At 42.1% G+C, this 23,905-nt stretch overlaps 1 protein-coding gene across 11 annotated transcripts in view; it reads right to left on the bottom strand.

The window, feature by feature from the left end:
- Cabin1 (calcineurin binding protein 1) overlaps positions 1-23,905 on the bottom strand; it is a 144,936-nt gene that overhangs the window by 96,154 nt on the left and 24,877 nt on the right. For 9 of the 11 annotated variants that reach the window (XM_058571780.1, XM_058571775.1, XM_058571785.1 and 6 more), the window contains 12 exons: positions 23,598-23,732; positions 22,396-22,576; positions 16,165-16,294; positions 14,475-14,624; positions 13,059-13,474; positions 11,834-12,002; positions 9,167-9,303; positions 8,183-8,400; positions 6,582-6,660; positions 5,687-5,874; positions 4,708-4,860; positions 3,315-3,509 (listed from right to left, as the gene is read on the bottom strand). In XM_058571780.1, the coding sequence (XP_058427763.1) occupies positions 3,315-3,509; positions 4,708-4,860; positions 5,687-5,874; positions 6,582-6,660; positions 8,183-8,400; positions 9,167-9,303; positions 11,834-12,002; positions 13,059-13,474; positions 14,475-14,624; positions 16,165-16,294; positions 22,396-22,576; positions 23,598-23,732 (2,151 nt within the window). The remainder of the gene's footprint in view (positions 1-3,314; positions 3,510-4,707; positions 4,861-5,686; positions 5,875-6,581; positions 6,661-8,182; positions 8,401-9,166; positions 9,304-11,833; positions 12,003-13,058; positions 13,475-14,474; positions 14,625-16,164; positions 16,295-22,395; positions 22,577-23,597; positions 23,733-23,905) is intronic. The other 2 variants (XM_058571783.1, XM_058571784.1) reach the window with 2 other exon arrangements.

Below are 23,905 nucleotides of genomic sequence, written 5' to 3'. Positions count from 1 at the left end.
TTAGGAAGTATAATACCCAATAAAAAGATACTTCTCAAAATAGCAACCAAAAATACTCAGATCTAGCAATCAACTCATCAAGAAAAAAAATTATACTGAGGGATGTAAAAGCAGCTTGCCTAAATTGGGAGACAACCCTCCCACCCTTATGGCCAAGGGTTCTAAATTCAACTCCCAACTCCAGAGAAATCAAAGGAAGTAAGTAAACTTACAAAACAAAAGATGAACATTGCTAGAAGAAAACAAGGACAAATAAATTTTTTATCTTTGGTGGTATATCCCTTGCCTGCCTCCCCTCTAGAACATAGGCTCCCTCAAAACTGCCTGCTTCTTGTCCAGTACCAGGCACCCTGTAGGAAGGAAATCAAGCCATGTGTGTTAAACAAGTAGATAAGTATATTTTTTTTTTCCCCCAGTCTGGAAAAGCCTGTTTAAGCAAAATGAACAAAAAACACAATTAAGAAAATCACAAAGATTTGAAAACATTGAAAGATCTGACCACATAAAAATCCAAAACTTTTATGTGTAGAAACAAACAAAAAACAATAAAAATCACAATTTACAAGCAAACAACATACTAGCAAAAAATATTTGCAAGATATGATAGAAAAAAATTAATATCAGATTAGGTAGATAAGCACTCTAGGGTTGGGAGTGTAGCTCAGTGATAGAGCCCTTGCATAGCATGTGGGTTTAATCCTAATACTGCAAAAAAAAACAACCAAAATGCCTGTTGAGCTAGTTTATGTACTGTTCAGGTGTTTTGTTTTGTTTTTGTTCTTCCTGACTACTTTATGTACTTATCTTATTCTATAGGGCCACATTCCTAACTACTGTTAGCATCCAACTTAGAGGACAGATATGCAATCCATATATTTTTCATTCCATATTTTCTTCAAAAGATTCCCTCTACATTGAAATTGCTTAGACAACATTCTTCAATTATTTGTAAAAGTTAGTTGATAATAGTCTTTGTCTTCTGAATAACTGAAATTAAAAAAAAACAAAACCAAAAACCTAACCAAACAAAAAAGCACTCCCATCAGAAAAAAAAAAAAAAAAAAAAAACACTCTCTCAACATGAAATAGCAATGATCAGCAATCACTTATTCACAAAATTCAGGAGCTTCTATAGCATGTGGCACAGTCCTAAGGTATAGTCCTTAACACTATTCAGTGTCCATTCAAACAGTGACTCACCCATCCACATCAATTCTTCCTAAAGAATGTGGAGCTTCCTACCACATTCAGTAGGTGATTACAATGACCACAAGAGTAAGACATCCAAACAGTGGGGACATCCGACAGGGACACAGACAGAGCTGGCCTCTTCCCCCCACAGCCATCCTGGGGTAACACTCCTCTGTCCCTCCCACACACTGCCATGCTGGGCCACCCAATAGCCTGCTATGATAACTTAGGTCAGATACATCTCATTTCCTAATCTCAGCTTGGTTCTGCCTGACCTCCTCAGCCAGGATCTACAGTCTGCCTCCCCATTCCCTGTTCTCCCTCCCTAAGCCGACTCTTTCCTCCCTTTTCACCAGGGCTTTGTTGCCTGATTTTTGCCCATAGTTGCACCTTCCTAGTTCAAGAAAGTTAATGACTGAAATGCCACATGTAATCTGAACAAAAAGCTGGGATAAGACTGTTGTCTCTTTCCAAATTAAGAGGTAAGAATCCAATAATATAATATATACAATGTGATTAGTGGTACAAACCATAAAGGACCAGGATTCCAGACCAGTCAATGCCACCAAATACATTACTATTGTCCATGTTTGTCCCTCTGTCCAATTAGGCATAGAGTTTGGTGGCAGTGATGACACAGGCACCTCCATGGTACCTGCTATGTGCCAGGCCCTGTTCTAACACACATTAGCTTGCATAATCCTCAGGGCAGGCCTGAGGTAAGAAAACTTGCCATCCCCATCCTAGTAATGAGGAACTGAGGCTCAGAGAGTTGAGCAATTAACTCTCCAAGGCAACTGCTGGCTCCCTGGCGGGTTCCAAAATGATTTTCTTCCTAAAGAACAGAGGTATGAAGGGAGTTACCAGAGGGCATGTGCAGCTTCAAACAAGATGTTGCTGTTCTTTTTCTTCAACTATGCAGTTGTACACAGATCTTTATCTTGATTCTTTACACTGTACAGGTATTTTATCAATTTTATATCTATTCAACAGTTAAAAAGCACAAAAGCAAAGATGGATGAATAAACAGGTGGATGGATGGATGACATTCTGACATTTCTTTCTTCCTCTGCCATACAAAAGTTCAGAGTCTCTAAATGGCAATCATCAAGAATACAGGCAACAATAAATATTGATGAGGATATGGGGAGAAACGTAAACTCATACATTGCAAATTGGTACAACCACTGTGGAAAGCAGTATGAGATTCCTCAGAAAACTGGTAATGGAACCACCATTTGACACAACTATCCCCCTCCTCGATTTATACCCAAAGGACTTAAAATCAGCATACTGAAGTAATGAAGTCACATCAATGTTTATAGAAGCTCAATTTACAATAGCTAAACTATGGAACCAACCTAGGTGTCCTTCAACAGATGAATGGATAAAGAAAATGTGATATATATATGTGTGTATGTGTGTGTGTGTGTGTATATATATATATATATATATATATATATATATATATTTTCAATGGAATATTACTCAGCTTTAAAAAAGAATGAAATTATGGCATTTGCCAGTAATGGATGGAGTTGGAGAGTAGCATGCTGAGCAAAATAAGCCAATCCCAAAAAAATAAAGGCCAAATGTTTTCTCTAATATGCAGATGCTAATTCACAATAAGGTAGGGGGGACACTAGAGAAGAACAGAGTTACCTTAGATTAGGTAGAGGGAAGTGAAGGGAGGGAAGGGAGGGGACGTAGGGATAAAAAGGATACAACAAAACAGACATTATTACTTTATGTATATATGTGACTGCATGACCAATGTGATTCTACAACATGTACACTCAGAAAAATGAGAAATTATGTCCCATCTATGTATGATATATTAAAGTACATAAATGCATTATACGGCTATGTATAACTAATTAAAACAAATAAAAAAAGTTAAATTAAAAACAAAAGTTTTTGAGCCACAAAGAACTCTAGAACCTGCATTCCTAGATTCTAATATTCCCCCAGTTTTGAACATCTTCTAACATTTTCATAGAGCCAGGTTTAATAGTTTCGACTCCCACTTTTCTAAGTATGTGTTCTCAAGGGCTACCTCAGAGCCTCCAGAGAACACACACATGCACAAGCAAAGGTGAGAAATACAGACAGGGAGCACAAACCTGTAGCAGAAGCAACTGGGCTGGCCTCTCAGGAATAGAAGTCATAAATTCTAGATGTTTAGCCCGGTCAAACCCACTGGTGCACAAAGTGGGGCGGAGCAGATGCACAACAGCTTTGTAGTCACCTGCCTCATAAAGCCGCTGAATCTCCTCCAGGGACTGGCACCGTTCTAGTGACTTCAGGTTCTTATCAATCTGAAAAAGGTCCAAAGATGTTGTCTGATGGTAAACCCTTCACACCCTCCCAGAATCTAGTCAGTGTTTCCATTTATCCCATCCAGATGAGGATAAATTAGATGTTGTCCCCTACCCTCAACTCAAGCCAAAAAATAATATGAGTGTTCACATAAATATATGTGCTTTTTAAAGTATTTATATTAAGGTCAAGTCATTTAGTTCTTTAATAAAAAAATATACCCAAACCCCAAAACCACCACAGAAGCAGAGGGGTTCCAGAACAGCATCTACCGTAATAGTTAAGACAGCCTTGTGGGCTGGCACAATGGTAAATGCCAGCAGCTTAGGAGGCTGAGGCAGGAGGATCGTGACTTCAAAGCCTCCAGCAACTTAGTGAGGCCCTAAGCAATTCAGCAAGATCCTGTCTCTAAATAAATTATTAAAAAGGGTCTGGGAATGTGGCTCAGTGGTTAAATGTCCTTGGGTTCAATCCCCCAATACAAAAAAAAAAAAAGACAACCTTGTGGTCACAGTTCAGCAAACCAGATTTTCAGAACTACAGTGTCAGGTTGCCAGACCTAGAGAGATTAGGCACTTATAACTAACCCATAGAACTGTTTCCTTATATGGCCTGATGCAGTTTCAGCACATAGGAAGAAGGGCACTGTCATAGTTCTCCAGAGCCTGTTCCATGTCTCCCTAGTTAGAAGGAAAACCAAATCAAGAAACAGGGGCAAAAGTCAGGGAACTGGACTTGCCCTGAAAACAACCTTGAAGAGTCTACAGGCTACTTTCAGAAAAGGTGGACATTACAGATGTGGAACTGCAACAGGACTAAGGTTGCACAAAAAAAAAGAGTGCCATCTAAGTGGAGTCTATCTAGCATGTGTGCTAGGCACCACTATTCCACCCTCATGGGCATATCGACAATTGTCTTCATCAGCTGACATTTCCCTCTAGCTCTGCTAGAATTGCCACCACACACAGTCAGGGGAACTGAACATAATTTAACTAAATTATGCTAGCAGAAACTTCCATATCTGCCACTGGGCAAGCCAGAACTACCTCTCCTAGGCCTCTCCTGCTCTCTCTTCAAGAGCCCTACTTAGCATGCAGGAGGTTCTCTTCTTCTTCAGGGACAGGTCAGTCTGGTCTAACTCGGTCAACTCAGAATAAATCTTTGACTAAGAAAACAATATTAAAAACTCCTACTCACCTCCTCCAGGGAAACGATGGAGTCATTGTGGAGGTTGGGCAGCCGGATAACAATGTCCCTTTGCTCAGCCCCTGCCTCTGCTTGGATGGCAATGGAACTCTGGAGCATTTCTGTGCAGATGTCATAGTTCTCCAGAGCCTGCTCCATGTCTCCCTAGTTAGAAGGAAAACCAAATCAAGAAACAGGGGCAAAAGTCAGGGAACTGTCATGATGTGCCAGGTTCTTCACATTCCTGATCTCAATGGACAATGGGTGCCCTCAGAGCAGAGTTTTAATCCAATTACAGCTCTACTCCCCTAAAAGGGTCTGGCACACAGCTGGGGCTCAACAAATATTTGCTAAATGCTTGAAAAAATGAATGATCCATACCACAATTCTAAGAGGAGAAGTATCATTAACCCTTCATTATAAGTGAATAATACTTAGGCAAGGCTAGGTATATTGCAGAGCCAGGATTCGAACCTAGGCCTGCCCTAATTCTAGAAGTGACATTCTTCATATTAAACAATGATACTTCCCTCAAACTGAACTGCTGCTGCTGCAACCTTAGTAATCTATGGCTTGTTCTACCACAGTGCACCATGTACCACCCAGCACTGGGTAGTAGGTAACAGCCAATCCACCCTGGCCTTCCTAGAATTCTCACAAAATAGGTGGAGAGTTCCCTTCTAGAAAATACTGCTTCTATTCATGTACTTGCTAAAGCTTTGTCAGGAAAACATAAAGATCAACCAAGGCAATCTTGAGTAGGGCTCAATGAGGCACAGGAAAAAATAATAATAATAAAAATGAGGCACAGTAGATCCCTTGTAGAGTTCTGTGGGTATGCTGAGGTATTTTACAAACTGGTGGCCATGCTTGGATTTCTGACAAGCTTAAAATTCCCAACCATTCCCATTTCTTCATGTCAAGCCCAGTGCCTAGATAGGTACTATGCATATATGCATGCACTCACATAGCAGCTGACTAGAGAACCAACCTGCAGTGCCAAGAAACGAGCCTTCAGCCAATAAACACGGACCACAAACTCTAGCCAGCCGTCCTCAAACAGGTCACGCTGGGATGAGGCAAATGACAACTGCAGGAGGTCACCCAGGCAGTGGGTTCCTGGGAAGTCAGGCCCAAATCTGCCATTCACCATACCAGCAGGGCAGTTACGAGGAGACACTGAAAACCATCAGGCCAGAAAGTCACATTCATATGCAGGATCCAAATGCCCTTCTGCTCCCAGAGGTCACCCTCAGCCTTTACCACATCTGCTCTTAGTCTTTTTGGGTACTCTAAGCCCCTCTGCATTCTACAGGTGGAAATTTGTTATTTATTTATGTATTTCTGTAGTACTGGAGACTGAACCCTGGGCCTCACACATTCTGATCAAGTGCTCTACTACTGAGCTATATCTCCAGCCCTTTTAATTTTTTAATTTTGAGAAAGAATCTTGCTAAGTTGTCCAGGCTGGCCTCAAACTTGTAAGCCTCCTGCCTCATCCTGTAAAGTAGCTGGAATTGTATGCATGCTCCATTGTGCCCAGTTTAAGTGGTAGTTTAAAAGTCAGAATAATCCATATCACCTGGGAAATAGAGCATTGAGCAGTCACTCCAAAACTGAGATCCTGCTTCCTTTAATCCCGAGGAATACCTAAGGCAGGCAGATGGCTCGCTCTGAAGGCTGAGCTGCTGCTAACTACTCCTTGAAGTCAGGGAGATTTCTCTGGGATTTTGGAACTTGTCTGCGACCTTAATGAGCCAACCCAGAAAATGTGCCCACTGTGAATATAAGTATGAATTCCATGACTCAGCCTCTCCATTTCAGCTTCCTCCAGCCTGCTGAGAGTTCAGAAAATCACCCCACCACAGAACATAGATGTCTCCTACCTGCAGAGCTTCTGCCTTTGGTCAACAGCCACTGGTCCAATTGGAGCTCCATGCAGGAAAGAGACATAAGCATCATATCCTGCAGGAAAGGCACAGGAAAGGCAGGAACAAAGTCGTAAAGATTCACCTAAGTATGGGGAGTAGGGAGGAAACTAAACTAAAATTTACTTTTTGGGTAAAAAAATAATTCTTCTACCTACTTTCCATTTCCTAAATGTTAATCAGTGGCTACTTGCTATGACATAAAAAAGGCACATGGATCTACACTGAGATAAGACTTGGGAAGGACAAAAGACCTGCCATCAGAGTCCTGAGGGACTATCCTGAAGAAGAGGATGTCATTCACCTGCCACATGCCAGGCCAGACACTGTATCCACTGAAGCCTTTAAAGTTCCTTGGGAGGTCAATGCATCATTCCCAGAGCACTCAGGGAAGCTGAAACTCAGTGACAAGGAGGTACCTGCCAGTATGCACTGTTAGAAATTAACTTGGTTTGCCTGGAGATCAAAGCCTTGGCTCTTGCTGCTCCACACTATTCCTAGCAGAAAGCCTGATGCACAAAAGCTACCAGGAGGGAGTCCCTGAGGTATTGCAGTGAGGTTTGCCCAGCAAGGGAGTGATGATCCACATGTTCCTCAAACTTGACCCTCAGCCAGAAAGATTACATGGGCAGGCCCTAATAGCTCCCCATGCTCCCACCTTGATACTTGCATAACACCTCCAATGGGAGGAGGCCTGAGTATCCTGTGCTCCCTTGAGCTCTGGGAGGCAACTAATGGAGGAGCCTGGGGTACAGAGTGCAGTTAGTAGACAAGGCTGAACAAGACTCCGTACAACTGCTGGAGGCTCCACCACTTCCCTAAGCTACCTACTTAGCCTCTGTACTTCTGTTTTCCTACAAGTTAAAAAAAAATTAGTGAGTCCCTCACACCTTGAACAGTCAAATTTGTGTGTTCAAGGTCCTCAAGCTTCACCCAGCTAACTTGCTTATCTCAGTAAATGACACTAGAAGCCCTTGCTATGACTCACATTCTCTCACATCCATACTCAATTTATCCTGTCAGTTCTGTCTTCAGAATCCTGATTCTGTCAGGTATGGTGACAAACGCCTGTGATCCCAGCAGCTCAGAAGGCTGAGGTAGGAGGATCTGGAGTTCAAAGGCAGCCTCACCAACAGTGAGGCACTAAGCAACTCAGTGAGACCCTGTCTCTAATAAAATACAAAGAAGGGCTGGGAATGCAACTCAGTGGTTGAGTGCCCCTGAGTTTAATCCCTGGTACAAAAAATAAAAAAAGAATCCTGATTCCACTGTCACCACTGATATCAGCCACCAACATTGCTCAGCTGGCAGCAATCTCCTGCTGGCTCCCTGAACCTACTCTTATCCCAGTTTATCCACTACTCAGTCACTAGAGGTCTTTCTGGACACAAGCCAGGTTAGTCCTATGATTTCCTACTTCAAACTCCTTAGGGGTCTAGGTTTTAGGCACATAAGTAGATGCAACAAGTGGACTAAACATATCAGCCATATACCCACAGAAGATCTCTGTCTCTGTCCCCTGGTCCCACTATGATGCTGGCCATAGAGAGGCCCCTGACCTTGATGTGCTTGTTGCTGCAGTCTCTTAGCAGTGGGTTGGGCAGGCTGGTGCTGTGCCTCCTCCAGCTGTGGTAGACGCTGAGCACAACCTCTGCCAGGCCTGGTGGCCACCTCAGCAGGAACTTGTGGCCCATGCCCTTCAGGTAGCGCATCATCAACTCCAGAATGCCCCCATTGGTCAGGTTCTCCAGTAGGAACTCATGTACATCCTGCTTCTCTGCCCAGAGAAAGAGAACAACCTGACCTGGATGAAGGGGACTTCCTATGTCCAGTCTCCTATTCTCTTTAAAAGAGGAGAACCTGTGCCCTCCTCCACCACTCAATTCAGGTGAACATGGTATCAAGTTGCAGTGCTGAGGTCAGGTTGTTGGGGTTCAGTGTCTAGCTCCAGCCCTCATCAGTTGTGAGCAAGCCTCTCATAATCACCATGTCTAGGGCTGGGGATGTGGCTCAAGCGGTAGCGCGCTCGCCTGGCATGCGTGCGGCCCGGGTTCGATCCTCAGCACCACATACAAACAAAGATGTTGTGTCTGCTGAAAACTAAAAATAAATATTAAAAAATTCTCTCTCTCTTAAAAAAAAAATAATAATCACCATGTCTAAGGTGGGCATCAAAAGGGCTGACTTCCAAATGCTGCTTTGTATGCTTAATGAGATAATGCACATACAATATTGCACAGTGTCTGGCACATAATACGTATTCAACAGCTGTGATCATATAGATTCAAGTTGTAAAGCCAAGTCTCTGAATTCAGCCTTCAGGGAGCACACAGCTTTCAAGGAGCACAGCAAGTATAAGCCTGAACATTTCATTAGACCTACCAGTTAGCCACAGATCTCAGGCCCGAGCAAATTCAGGTAGCTCTTTGATCAAAGCTTAAAAAACCTCCCCAAACCATCCTCCCAGAATAAAACATAGGCAGGTTATAGGATAATTTGAGGAAGAATTTCCAGCAGTGATTAACCATATTGCTAATTCCTACCAGATTCCATGAACGTGGCCGAGTCAAAGGACAGTCGATGAGGCCCCATGCTTGAGAAGTTTTCCAGTTTGGCTTCTGATTGGACTTCATAGTTATTAAAGGGATCATCTTCCTCCTCAGGGTCCAGCTTTCTTAACCTGCATGGAATGTGTCAAAGTTACTAAAGTCATATCACTCATTCTGATATAAGCATCTGAATTTTTCCTATTAAGAAAAACTAAATCAGAGACAGGGTGAAGTAGACTAAAATAAGTGAGTGGCAAGGTCCCAAGCCTCCAGGTGGTTCTGCCTCTCTCCAGGATTTTGTGAGCTGGTGTCTGGTCTCACTCATTCATTTATCCATCAACAGATAATTGCTCTGTATCAGCCATGGGCCCAGCATGGTACTAGGTGCCAGAATATAGCCTGCCTGCAGGAAGTTTATCTTCTAATAGGAGAAACAGCCAAAAAGCACAAATATAATCAACTTAGATAGGGACCAACCACAACAGAGTGCTTGAAACAGAGAACAAAATCATTCAGGCTGACAACAGAGAAGGGCTAGCAAAAAAGCAGGCACAAAGCCACAGGCTGGATGAAATTAGATATGCTCTACACCCTGCAGGGAGGGAGATGTCTGGCAAACAAGAAAAAAGTGTGTGGGTGAGAACGTGGCGGGTACATCAGGCCCATCTGAGCTTGGTTCTGGGCCTCTGGGCCTGGCCCAATCTTGGGATTAGAGAGACCTCTCCCAAGAGAAATCATTCTTTCAAACTGCTCTCAGGTATCATGCCTTGGCTATCTTTGTGGCTTTATCTCAAGCCAGCATCTCTACAGCATAAATACTCAGTACACTTGTAAATGTGTTCACTCACTTATTGCACACTCCCAGAGAGAATCTATTGAGCAAGCTTCCATACTGTTGCCTGAAAATTCAAGGAAGCGAACACTAAAACCTTACAGGAGATCAACAACTGAAATAAAGTAGAAACCATTCCACATAAAGGGGGCTGGGAAGCAAGTTCTCAAGGTAGAACAGCATGGTTAAGGGGAAGTTGGGGGTCACTCTACCAAAGTTTAAATCCTGCAGCTCTTCCAAGGAGAAATCTTTTGGTATCAAACCTCAGGAGAAATTTATCAGAACAAACTATATCCTCACCTTGGTCCACATTAACTGCATGCTGAGATTAACCTTTATTTGAAGCATTTCACCTTCACCACAGAAAGGCAACAAGTTAGTAAAATTAGGAATCCTGCTGTAAAACAGATTTATAATTCTCCTAAAGCTTCTGGCTATTCCTTCTGGACTTTGATGAAATTGCCACTGAAATTGTTGCAAGACAAAATGACAGCTGAAAAATCCTGGTCAGATGGCATACTATACATAAATAGTTACCTCCCAAACTCCATTCCAGTAACCATGAAGGAATAAGAAAGGTTAAGAACCCAAAAAGATACAGGAGATATGAAAGGAAGCCCTACAGAAAAAAGATGTGCCAAACAGATGTTAGAAGGCAGAAAGATAGACTAAAGTGACTAAATGCTTTCTCCACTCAGCTAAAGGTAGAGGAAAGGAGTTATCAAGAAGCCTACTTACTGGCACAATAAACCCTGGGAAGGCTCAGAAATGCAGGGCCTTGAAGCCTCTGAAGGTGATCGAGTAAGAACAAAAAAAAAAAAGTAGGACTGGTGAGATATCTATTATATAGGGAGCAGTGGGGCCCAGGTCCCTCCCAGCTCTAGAGAACTTGGCACTTTCTCCTCCCCTAGGTTTCTCTGAGGAACACTAAGAACCAGTGAAACCAAGGAACACCTTACAAGCTCTTCTTCTACCTTCTCAGAAAACAAGGGAATATTGCTGAACCTGGAGAAAATCAAGTAAGCACCCACTCCCTGAAAGAAGTCCTTTCAAATGGGGTTTGACAAGCATTTACATCTAAGTAAGGCACTGTGGCCCCAGGCTCTCAGCAATAAGCGGATATCTGTGGGTGCACAGGACATGTGTTATGTTTTGGACCTTAAATGTCCCCCCAAAACTTGTGTATTGAAGGCTCCCTCCATGGCTGATTGGAGCTATTGGGAGTTGGTGAACACTTTAGGGATAGGGACCAGTTGGATGCAGTAAGTCTCATATGCTTCCAATATGACATGCCTCACCACAGGCCCAAAGATAAAAGGTCCAAGCAACCACAGACTAAAACCTCTGAAATCATGAGCCAATAATAAACCTCTTAAGCTGATTTTTTAAAAACATTGTTTTAGTTATAGATGTAGGTATTTATTTTAATGTGGTGCTGAGGATTGAACCCAGTGCCTTACATGTGCTAGGCAAGCGCTCTACCACTGAGCTATAATCCCAACCCCTTAAGCTTAGGCACTCTGTCATAGTGACAGAAAGCTGATTAACAAAATTATGTGTTGTCTTTAGCTCCCTAGAAGTACCCAGTCCTCAAAAGATTAACAAGTCACACCTTCTACCTTAGGAAGTTCAGAGGCAGGAAGAGGCAAGAAAATCCAAGATCTTGGTCCAGTATGATGTATACTATGGATATTTGCACAGATGTTAAAGGAAAACAAAGGAGGTACCCAGAAGAAAGGATGGTGATTCAATAAGAAATATTACTGAGGGTATAGGTTGGCAGTTTGTGCATATACTGTTTTGTCAAACAGAAAAATTGTGCACAATACCTGGATGGCAAGAATTTCACCAGAAGCTCCTGGAAGTCCACTTTCTCTTCTTTTTTACACTTGGTGTTTCGGACACGGGCAGATCTCCGCTTTGCAGTCTCTCCACTCTCTTCTGAAATCTTCTTCCGCTTTACCCCTTTCTTGGATTTATCTCCCCCAGAAACATCGCCTTCACAAAGAACACAAATTAAAACCTTATAAGGTAGCAGAGGTGAAAAAAATGTACTATACAGATGCGATTAGTTTCCCTGTTTTATAACTATCAGCATTGAATTTTTCTTTGACATTCAAGAAATCTTTCTTTTTCAACAACAGAGTCTTCAGTAAAATAAATTTAAAACCCCTTAACTCTCACACTTTTCTTGAGTTGACAAGATCCACAAGCCAGGTCTCAGAGCACCTTTATCCCTCTGGGGCCTTATGAGAATAAGGCTTTACTATTCCCTCGCTGGGAGTAGATGAAGTGAGTGATACTGACCCTATCCAGGACCCTCTGAACACAGGATGATACGAAAATACCAAAAAAACTGTGTGAATTACCCAGAGAGCAGAGGAAAGCCATGTATAATTAAGAAAGAAAGTTAGAAACAACTAGGCATGTGTTCATTCAAAAATTTCTATTATTCTTTCTTGCAGTGACAGAGAAATTAAGGAAAATTGTGGGAGCTTTTGTCAAAAATTTTTTATAACTCCAGAGATAATAAAAACCACTAAAATAAGTGAGGCACAGTGGTGCATGTCTATAATCCCAGCTACTCAAAGGCTGAGGCAGAAGGATCACAAGTTCAAAATCAGCCTCAGCAACTTAGCTGAGATCCTGTCTCAAAAAGAAAAACAAAACAAAAATACTAAAAAGGGTTGGGGATGTAGCTCAGTTGATAGAATGTACCTGGGTTCAATGCCCAGTATGGCAAAGAAATTTAAAACAATTTTTTTTGAAAAAAAAAAAAAAAACCACAAAAATATACTACCACTTGGTGGTGATTTTACTGACTTGATTTTCTAAGGTCAAAGGACTCAGAATGCATGTAGCAAGCTAGAGGGGATCTGGCAGTGTCCATTTCACAAAGTGTGACTCAGCAACTGGGGTGGGGAGACCGGTTGCTGTCAATGAGCAAGGAACTCTATCCCAGGGCCTCACAACCTCCCTGCAGGGGCTTTAGTACTGAAGTGCTGGCCCTGGGGACAGGCGGATAGGCTCCTCTACAGGGCGATGGGCTCTCACTTCCACTTATGCCATGAGGATCAGCATATCTCATCTCCCTGGAGAGGCCAGGGAACACCAATGCTCTCATTCCTGCTGAGGTCAGCAAATAGGGTCTCTCCAGAAGCGGACTCCAAGAGGCCTGCTCACCCACAGCAGTGCCTGTATCCAGCAAGCTGGGACTGTGCAGTGGGAAGCTAGCTGTTGCCACAGAGGTATAGGAGAGCACAGGCTCAGCCACAGTTATGGCTGGGTTGGTGTTGACAGGGCTCTGCTGGATCACACTGACAGGCGTCACCACCATGGAAGATGCTAGCAGCAGGCTGGGGTCCTGGTAGTCAGACAGGTCAATTCTCTTGCCAAGGCTGGGTCGTGGGGGCTCACAGGTGGTGAGGTGGTTGTACATAGCCAGCAAGCTCTCTCCAAGGCACTTCCACCTGCAAAGAAAGAGCCACCACACCTGGTCAGCACCTTGTTACAAGAGTCAACTGGCCTACAGAAAGACAACAGAGATGCTTTTGGAACTATAACTTCCATGGGAGTGAAGGGAGATAGTTAACATTTTGTCATTGTTGTAAGTGACAAAATCTTGAGCATAATACATCTGAAGGTGGAGTAGCTTGAGACAGTAGAAGCAGGGGCTGGCACCTTCCTGCTCCTCACCCAGCAGAAGCTCCTAATGTTCTTTTACTAAAGGGATGTTGCTTTCCTGATTTTTAAGGAATAGCAATTAGTGTCCCAATGGTCACCAGCTAATAACAGCAGGAGTGCCAGAACCGGATCCCGGTGTGTCTGATCCAGGAAAGGAACTCCTGGACAATGTCTCTGAGGAAGGTGTACATATGTCGGGGAGGAGGTGCAGGATATAGAACATTGATGCCAAGGCATACTAAATTTAAAGGTTTAAGATTCAATGTCAGAATTTTTTAAAACAGAAATTGAATGCCAGAGTTCACAAATGGGCTAAACTACCCCAATACCAGTGTGCCCTTCTTGATGGGGGAGGGCCTCTCACATATCATAGGGCTCACAAGGGTGACCTTCAGAGTTCCATCTTGCAGGAAGGAAAGCACAAACTTGACAGCCAGGGAACTCCAAACCTGGGATCAACTCAAGATTTTCCAGTTTCCTTCTGGCAAGTGCTTTAGTTTTCTTTTCATCTCTGGATAGGGCCTTACAGAAACATGGCAGATGGCTGGGGTCAACAATGGTGAGAGCCAAGAGGAACTAAGACTGGGCATACTTGAAAAAGAGCTGAGCTGCTACTTAGTAGTCAAGAGTAGGTACATGTCTCCAGCCTTCTGGCATTGGTTCCCAGCCTCTACCCATGACATCAGCTCAAGGTCAAGCTTGGCACTTCTCTCTCCTGTGCAACGTGGTGTCCCACAGAGGGTCCACTAGCCAACCCAGCGTTCCTAGAGACACAAGATAACCTACGTGAAGAAGGGGATTGGCTGCACCAGTTTCAGGTCTGGCTCCTTCTCCCGCACAATCAATGCTTGCCTCTTTTTCCGAAGTCCCAGGGCCTCATCTACGATGGCCTTTGTCTCAGCAGCACTCACTGACACATCATGAATTGACATGTCACTAAAAACATGTAAAACAGGGAGAAATTACAATGTTACAATCTAGAGCCAAGGCTGAAATTTTATAGAGAGGGGTGTGTTTAAGTTAACATCCTTTAGCCTGTATCCATTCTTCTCACATATAAAATAACCGCTTGAATTTGGCCTCAAATGGACAGTAACTAGCATTCTTAATACCCCCATAACTAGAAACGACTAACAACCTTTGTTCCTTCCAAAACCCACAAATGAGAAGAGAAAGGGATTTTTTAAACTTTATTTTATTTATTTATTTATTTTTATGTGGTGCTGAGGATCGAACCCAGTGCCTTGCACGTGCTAGGCTCTACTACTGAGCCACAACCTCAGCCAGAGAAAGGGTTTTTGTATGTATTAATATTATCATAATGCCTTGAAAAGCCACAGCAAATAAAATCATGCTCTTGATTATTTATAGAAAAATTTAAAAGCATTTAACTATCCTATACTGCACAACCCAACAAAAAAACCATTAGACAAACCAACTCACCAAAGTCAATGGTATCCCCCAAATACAATAAGGGTAGGGCGCTGAGGCCTCAGATGCCCTTCCAAAGTCACACTCTGCTTGAAGTGGCCCAACAAAAACTGCCCTCCTGTACAGACTGTCCTGATCCCAACAGGGCTACCCAACACAGCCACTCAGGGACTTGGTTCCCTCATAACAGATGTGAACACAGGCATAAGCTCATGGAGGACAGATTAAAACAAAACAAAACACCCCAGTATCCCTAAATAGTTGAGTTCTAATACAAAAGGGCAAGAGGAGCTGGCTCATCTGGAGGTTTGGGGGAGGTTCACCTAGCACACAGAAAGTGGCAGAAACACCACTGGGAATTGAAATGTGAAGGAGGAGCAACCGCAGGACAAGCAGAGGGGTGGGAAGATGACAAGGCTATTCCTCGAAGATCTTCTCCTTGAGAACCAGGTTAGTACACAGTGGGAACCAGAGAGAGGAGACAGAATGGTTCACAACAGGGCCAAGCCTGGAATCTATCAGGTACCTGAAGCAACTCTAACAAAAGAAGCTTGAGAGGAAAAACAGGAGGTGAGAGTGAAAAACCAGAGGACCAGGCTAGAACCTCCTGGATGATGCAGCTGGGTTCTATCCTGGAGGCAAGGCAGAAACAGCACAAGATCAGAGGTATGCTTGGAACACTGAACTTGAGCAGTACTGGAGACAGAACCTTGAAAGGAGAAAGGAGATAAGGTGGGAAGCAGGCTGTCATAAGCATCCAGAAGACAACTAAAAAACACTGAAAACTTTCAGGGCAGTAGGAAAGGAGAGCAGCAACTATGTTTACCTCAGCCTGAGAAGGCAGAGCCAAGCTCAGGTACAAGCTGAGAGATAAATAAGGCAGGTTGAGTAACCTCATTAGTTAAGGGGCCACTATAGGAGATGAAGCCCTGGAATTCAGGGCTCCACCTACTAGGAGTTCAGGACCTGAGAGAATGAGGTGCACTCCTGCTATTTATCAGCTGTACAGGGAGGGATGCAACCATATGGGATGACACAGACTTACCATTTGAGGAACATTCTGAGAGAGTCCTTCCGGAGACAAGGCTGTTCCTCGAAGATCTTCTCCTTGAGAACCAGCCCTTTGCTGTACCTGCAATCCTTCTCCAGTGCTTTGCAAATAAAGTATAGACACGCTGGCAGGGAAAGAAATAGGACTTTTGAGACTACACTTGGAAACTCTGGTCTTGCCAGTTAACAGAAGGAAAATGTTCCCACTCTGGAATCAAAGAAATGTTTGATAATAATTGCAAGACAGTACTTTATCCAATTCCATTAAGAAAGATTTCTAAGATTATAATATCATATATTAGTATATTATAATATTGTAATATAGATGGGGCACTCCAACATGAACAGACCCAAACACTGCCAGCAGAGGATAAACTATATGAACTTTCTAAAGGACCTTGACTCTGCAATCCCACTTCTAGGAATTGCTACAGGAAAAAAAAACCCATGGGGCTCACAGTGATAAGATATTGGCCAAGTGGAAAACCTCCTTCAAAAAATCTGGTAACTACTCTGCCCCACCATAGGGACCTGGTTAAGTGATGTTCAGCTGATCCACACACTAGGTTGCCAAGCAGCCATTGTACAAATGCTCAAAGAATGAGCTAAAATGACCAGAAAGAAGGCCATAATATAGCATTGCGAAAAGAGAAAGGAAAAAACAAGTTACATAGTGGGATTCCATTTGTACATATAAAACTATTTTTTTCTTTTAAATTTTATTTACCTCTATTTTCCAACATTTCTTCTTTTCCTTTTAAAAACTATTCTTAAAGTTATTGTCTACAATTTAAGATGTGTACTTCCTTCATGTAATCAAAGTACCTTTCTCAAGTCATTGATCTGGAAAGCCTATGCCAATTCTGGCTCCTCCAGGCCTGGAGACAGTAATAGATGAACTAATGCTTAGAGACAAATAGGATGACAGATTCATGAAGCAGAACTACAATGTGAGTTATAAAAGTCTTTATCCCTTATAAGTGGGACTAGCCCCTGGCAAACAGTACCACTGAGTTCCCAGCTACTCTGTGTTGCCAGGTCTCACCAGTGAGCACTCAAGGATGCAGTAAAGTACCAACTCCACTCTGCCTGGGCACTGGGACTACCATCATGCCCTGCTATGCTTCTCAATTTGAATGTGGTTAAGCTGCAGTTCACTCCTATCAAGAATAACCAGAAAAAGAAGGAACTGGAGCAAAAGAAGGAGGAAAGCCAGAGCAGAAGTGATCTGAGCATGGAGGTCTTGGGAGAGAAGGAAATAATATGCTTCTGGTGTACCAATTCAGGAGACACAAGAGCCTACTCATGACACTAGTCAGGGGCCATGCCTTTGAAGGCATACAAAGGGTCTGCACCCAGCATGCTATATACTAAACTGGTCCAAAGATGCCTACCTCAGGTAAACAAGGAACATGGTTCCTCTGGGAGCACAGTGGGACCTGAGGGTAGCCATCAGAAACTTCCAGAGAGAAAACCAGGGAGGAACTGGGAATCTGGATGGTGCTTGTTCTTAGCAGGCATATCAGCTGCAGTGAGGTAAGCTTGCTATCTGTATTATGCTTACCATTCTACAGAGGGAAGACCTAAGAAATCTCAAGGAAACAAGAGGAGGTTAATAGGCCTTAACCCAACACCCTGCCTTCTTATCTCATTAAGCATGAATTCAACATGCTGCTTTTACTTTTTGTATTAAATGAATGGAAAATTTATGGGGCTCTCATATGAATCAGTTCAATCCCTGTGATGATTAACTTTATGTGTCAATTTGACTGAACCACCAAGATGTCCAGACCTCGGTCAAACAATATTTTGTGTATTTCTGTGATGAAATTAAATTTTAAATCAGTGGATGGAATAAAATAGGTTGCATTCCCAAATGTGAGTGGGCCTCATCTAATCAAGTAATGGCCTTAGTAGAACAAAAAGGCTGACCTTTCCAAATAAAAGAGAATTTTTCCTGCATGCCTGACTTCAAACTTGAACACTGATTTTTTCTTGTCTTCTCAATGGATCAAAATATCAGCTCTTCCTGGGCCTGCTAGCCTACAGACAGGAACTACACCATCAATTCTCTGGGGCTGAAGGCCATTGGGCTTGCTCACCTGGGTCTCCAGCTCGCCACCTCATCCTATAGATCTTGGAACTTGTCAACTTCCGTGATTGCATGTGCCAATTCCTTATAATAAATCTTTTTCTATATATGTATATGCATATCTAATTGGCTTTATTTCTGGAGAACCTGTGTACAGGCCCCCAATTATGGTTTTTCCCACAAGGACTAAGCTTACCAAGCATAATTTCTACCATAAAAGAGGGGTACAAAAACTAAACTTGTTGGCTTGAGAGAGGAAGGCTGAAAATTGAAGATGGTACCCAAACTGTAGGAGGAACCACAAAAAGAAACTAAAAGCCTCTGAAAGACAAAACCGCTAGTCAAAATGTTATACTATAGAACTGTCATATTCTGTTGGTGATAAAAATTGGAGGAAACTTCAGAACAAGTGCATATGTCTACTGAAGGATATATATATAAGAAATGTTTATAACAGCATTATGCATAAGAGCCCAGAGGTGGAAAAGAAACCCCAAATGTCCACAAATAGAATTGTTAAATAGTACAGACTACACAGCAATGAAAAAGACCTAGTGGCTGCTATGTCCTACATGGGTGTACTCACAGACAGGATGACAAGCAGAGAAAGCCAGGATGAGAAGACTTCGGACTCTACTGCAAAGAAGTTCAATTATTGGCAAAGTTAATCTCTTGTAACAAAAGGGAGAGAACAAAGTTGCTTTATGGGGTGGTAATGAGTGGAAAGGACCTAAGTAGCCTGCCTTCTGGGTTGTAGCAAATGTTTCATATATTGAAGTATTTTCACATACACAAAATGATGGGCCTCATTATGTACTTTATTTTTATTTTATTTATTTATTTATGTGTGTGTGTGTGTGTGTGTGTGTGTGTTGCCTCAATTAAAAAGATTTTAAAAAATGGTTCTGGAGAACAAGAACTAGAGGTAGAAGAGTGAGCAAGGCCTTGCACTTCTCAACATATTCCATTCTGTTGCCATTTGGCTCTTAAAACGAAAGGGGAGAAAAGACTTCCCAGCTTCCAGAACTGTGAGAAATAAATGTTTATTGTCTAAGCCACCCAATCTATCATTTTGTTATAATAGTTTGAACTAAGACAGAAGTGGGCACTGAGGAATGGGTTGTTATTATAACAAATACCTAACAAATGTATAAGCAGCTTTAAACTAGGTAATGGGTAGAAAATCGAAGAGTTCTGAGGTGCATGCCAGTAAAAGTCATATTACCATGAAGGGATTGTTAAAGGTGACTCTAGTAAGGGCTCAAAGAAAAAAAGGCCAGAAGCTGTTGAGAAAGTGTTCATAATTACATCCAAAATGTCAGTAGAAATATGGATATTAAGGGCAATTCTGCTGAGGTCTCAGGCAGAAATGAAGAACACAACAAAGAAAAAGTGATTCATGTTATAAAGATGCAAAGCACTTAGCTGAATTGTTCTAGTGTTTCATGAAAGGGAGAATTAGTGAGCAATGAAATTGAATATTTACCTAAGTAGATTCCTAAGCAAAGTGTTAAAGTATAGCACAGTTCTTCTTGACAGCTTAGTTAACCCTCCATATCCACAGGTTCTGTATTGGCAGATTCAACCAACTACAGACCAAAAATATTTGAAAAAAAAACAACTGTGTCTGACTTTTGTCATTATTCCCTAAATAATACCATATAACACTATTCATTTACATTGTATTATGTATTAGAAGCAATCTAGAGATGATTTAAAGTATACAGGAGGATGTTCCTAGGTTATATGCAATACTATGCTATTTTGTATAAGGGACTTGAGCATCCACAGATTTTGCTACCCAGGAAGGTACTAGAACCAATCACCCACAGACACCAAAGGACAACTGTATAGTAAAATACAAGAAGAGAGAAATGAATCCAAACTAATACAATGAATTAAAAGGGGAATTACTTAGCAAAAAGAAATGAGGACTTAAAGATTTGGATTATTCTCAGCCTATATATATTGCAAAAATTGCAAAAGCTTGTTCTGAAGAAAATACTTGTATGTGGCAATCAACCATTTGATAACAAGATTTATGTATGAACCACAACTTAATCACTTATCTCAGCAGAAGCTAGGAACAGAAATGGAATTATACTAGCAGAAACACCACCAGTTGGGAATAAAGGGAATAGAAAAAAACAGGAGGGAATAAAGAAAGGCTATGAATGTGTGCTATCCTTTAAAAAAAAAGGAAAGGAAATGAGAGGGGCTGGGGACATGACCCAGTAGTAGAGCACTGGCTTGGCATATATGTGGCACTGCAAAAATATGGATAGATACATGAATGAATGAATGAATGAATGAATACAAAAATATATAAATAAGTGGAAGAAGGATCCCGAATATAATTTCAGGGTCATTAGGCTGCCACTCCTCCACTCCTACCATAGGAGGTAGGGCTTGTTCCTTAAACGGTGGGCTATCTCTCCAGTTGGCATGAGCCAGGATATCCCAGATCAAGGTCTCAGGGATAAGGCCCTACAAAGTAAGAAACATAGGGTCAAACCACTGAGTTGTGGGAGTGACACTCTCCCCAAAGGGCCTAAAGGGCAGAGCATAAAACCAAAGAGAATTATTCCTGAGCCTTTTGACCTAACGAAATTTGCCTTGATACGTTTTGGACCTATCACCACCCTTCTTTCCTATTTCTCCCTTTTGGAAGGAAATGTCTAGTTTATGTCTGTCCTATCATTATATTTTGGAAGTACTTGACTTAATCTTGCTTAACAGGTTCACAAATGGAGAAGAAGTTTGCTCCAGGATGAACTGTATATTCCATCTCACCTATATATGATTTAGATGAGAATTTCTGAAATTGATGCTAAGACAAGTTTGAGGGTTGCTGGAATAAAATATGTATTTCTTGCATGTAAGAAGGACATGAATTTTGGGGGTCCAGGGAAAAATACTGTAGACTGAATGGTTGTGTCTCTCCAAAATTCATTTGTTGAAGCTCTAATCCCCATGTGATGGTATTTGGAGGTGAGGCCTTTGTAATATAGGTTTAGATGAGGTTATGCATGTGGATCCCCCATGATGGGAGTGGAATGGTGTTCTGGTTGGTTTTTGTTTTTCTTTGGTACTGGGGATTGAACCAAGGGGCACTTAATCACTGAGGCACAGCCTTTTTTTGTATTTTATTTAAGAGAGGGTCTCACTGAGTTGCTTAGAGCCTCACTAAGTTCCTGAGGCTGGCTTTGAAGTCGAGATCCTCCTGCCCCAGCCTCCCAAGCCACTGGGATTACAGGCATATGCCACCATACCCAGTGGTGTTCTTAGAGAAGAGAAAGAGACTGGAGTTCCCTCAAGCTCTCTCTTTTTTGCCATGTGGGGATATACCAAGAAGATGGCCTTCTGCAAACCAAGGAAAAAGCTAAGATCAGATACCAAGTTTGCTGGCACGCTGATCTTCAAACTTTCCAGGCTCCAGAACTGTGAGAGATAAATCTCTATTTTTCAAGCCACTTCATCTAGAGTATTTATTTTTACAGCAACCCAAACTGATTAAGACACAAAAGATGGGACAATGCACAGATGAAATAAGATAGCCAAATGGAAAAAAATCACTCAGAGAAAATATGACTTATTTTTATAAAGCATCTGATAAATCAAGAAAGACAAGAAGGCTGTGGCATACTATGATCCAGTAACTTGGAGGGCTGAAGCAGAAGGATCCCAAGTTTGAGGCCAGCCTGAGCAAATTAGCAAGATCCTGTCTAAAAATAAAACATAAAAAGGACAGCTCAGTGGTAGAGCATCCCTGAATTCAATCCCCAGTACCATTAAAAAAAAAAGGGTGGGGGGGAGGCTAGGATTGTGGCTCAGCGGTAGGGCACTCGCCTAGCATGCGCGGAGACCTGGGTTCGATCCTCAACACCCCATAAAAATAAATGAATGGAATAAAGGTATTGTGTCCAACTACAACTAAAATAAATAAATAAATATTTTTTAAAAAGACAAAATAATAAGTTAGGGGTATTAAGATAATAACATTTCATTCTCTTTGACAGTCTGGCAGAAAGCCTGTCAGTGTTAACTTTGGCTACCAGCTTATACCCAAGCCACCCTCCCTCCTCTGATGCAAAAAATATAAGCACATGGAGAAAGCACCAAAGCCTGACTCACTTGTGTAATCACTGAGGGTGTACAGGACAGTGATGAGGTTGTCCAAGCAAGGCCAGTGGTCAGGATTGCACCGCAGCCCTTCCTCAAAAGCATGACGAGCCAGGGGGAGCCGGATGAGTCTCAGGGCCACATGTCCAATTTTATACCAGAGGTTGACATCTGTTGAGTCCAACATTACTGCCTGGAAGAAGCATATGCACATTTGGTTGCTGAGATCCCAAGAAGTACTAGCCTTGCCATTGAACTACCCTCTTAAATGGCAAAAGTGGCATGATTGCCTTATAATTGATTAGCAAAGCCAGTCCCCAGAGTCACACTTTTTAAGAGCCAGAGAAATGACACATAATAAGTTATTTAACTCAGGACATTTTTTTATCTATTTTGTTAATTTAACAGGTAAAAGAAGGGGAAGGAGTAGAATGAAAAGAAAATATGGCAGTCTTCTGGGACTCTAGAATGATTATATGCTTTGGAGAGACTTTAGTTCACATCCCTGCTCCATTACTGATTAACAGAATGATCCTGAGCCTGTTTCCTTATCACTGAAATGAGGATAAAGACACCTTCCTTGCAAGACAATAATTAGAAAGCAATTAGAATGGTGTCCAATTATCACATTAGAGATGCACCCAGATACAGCAATGGTAATATAGAAATAATGGCAATGCTACTATGACAGTATATTGTCAGCTCTGTTCTTCATACTTGTATGCATATCAACAAGTTTGATCTTCACAACCGTCCTCTTTTTTCATTATTTCCACTACACAGGTATAGACCAAGAGGGTCAAACAATTCACTCACAGTCTCATGTGTACTGGGTAGCAGAGGAAGAATTCACATGCAGATCTTTGCATCCAAGCATGCCCTTGCCCCACCACTGCTCTCCAGGCCTGTATGTAGTTACTATTAACACCCATTGACTAGGGCTTTCTAGTTAATGGGTGTTAATAGTAACTACATACAACGGCTTTTGATGCACTGCTACAAATTCTTTTTGGCCAACAAGACCACAACCACATCCCTTCAGCAAGAGCTTTTAAAACAGAGAAAACTAAGAGCTGTCAAAACTGCACCTCCAGGGCTAGGGTTATGGCTCAACGGCAGAGCACTAGGCTAGCATGTGTGAAGCCCTGGGTTCAATCCTCAGCACCACATAAAAATAAAATAAAGATATTAAAAAACAAACAAACAAACTGCACCTCCAAGTAGAACTCCATGGCTGTCTCCAGATCCTCTCGCTGGGCTGCCAACTGAGCCAGGTTCTTATATGTGGAATATTTCAGTATCAGCCCAGGGTGTTTCAATCCCTCTTTCTCATCACCAGATGAAACTGCCTGTGAACAAAAGAAACAGGGGCAAAGAAATGACGCCTAGGCCTTGAATCTTGTTATAGTTTAGATATGAGATTCTCCCCAAAAGCTCGTGTGTGAGACAATGCAACCATTTTCAGAAGTGAACTGAGATCATGAGGTGTAACCTAAGTGGTGAATTAAATTCACTGATATGG

The sequence above is a fragment of the Marmota monax genome, unplaced genomic scaffold (genome assembly GCF_021218885.2).
Source record: "Marmota monax isolate L192 unplaced genomic scaffold, Marmota_monax_Labrador192_F-V1.1 WCK01_AAM20220418_F8-fsc00157, whole genome shotgun sequence".
Classification (NCBI taxonomy): domain Eukaryota; kingdom Metazoa; phylum Chordata; class Mammalia; order Rodentia; family Sciuridae; genus Marmota; species Marmota monax.
This window is presented reverse-complemented; position numbering and strand designations above follow the sequence as displayed.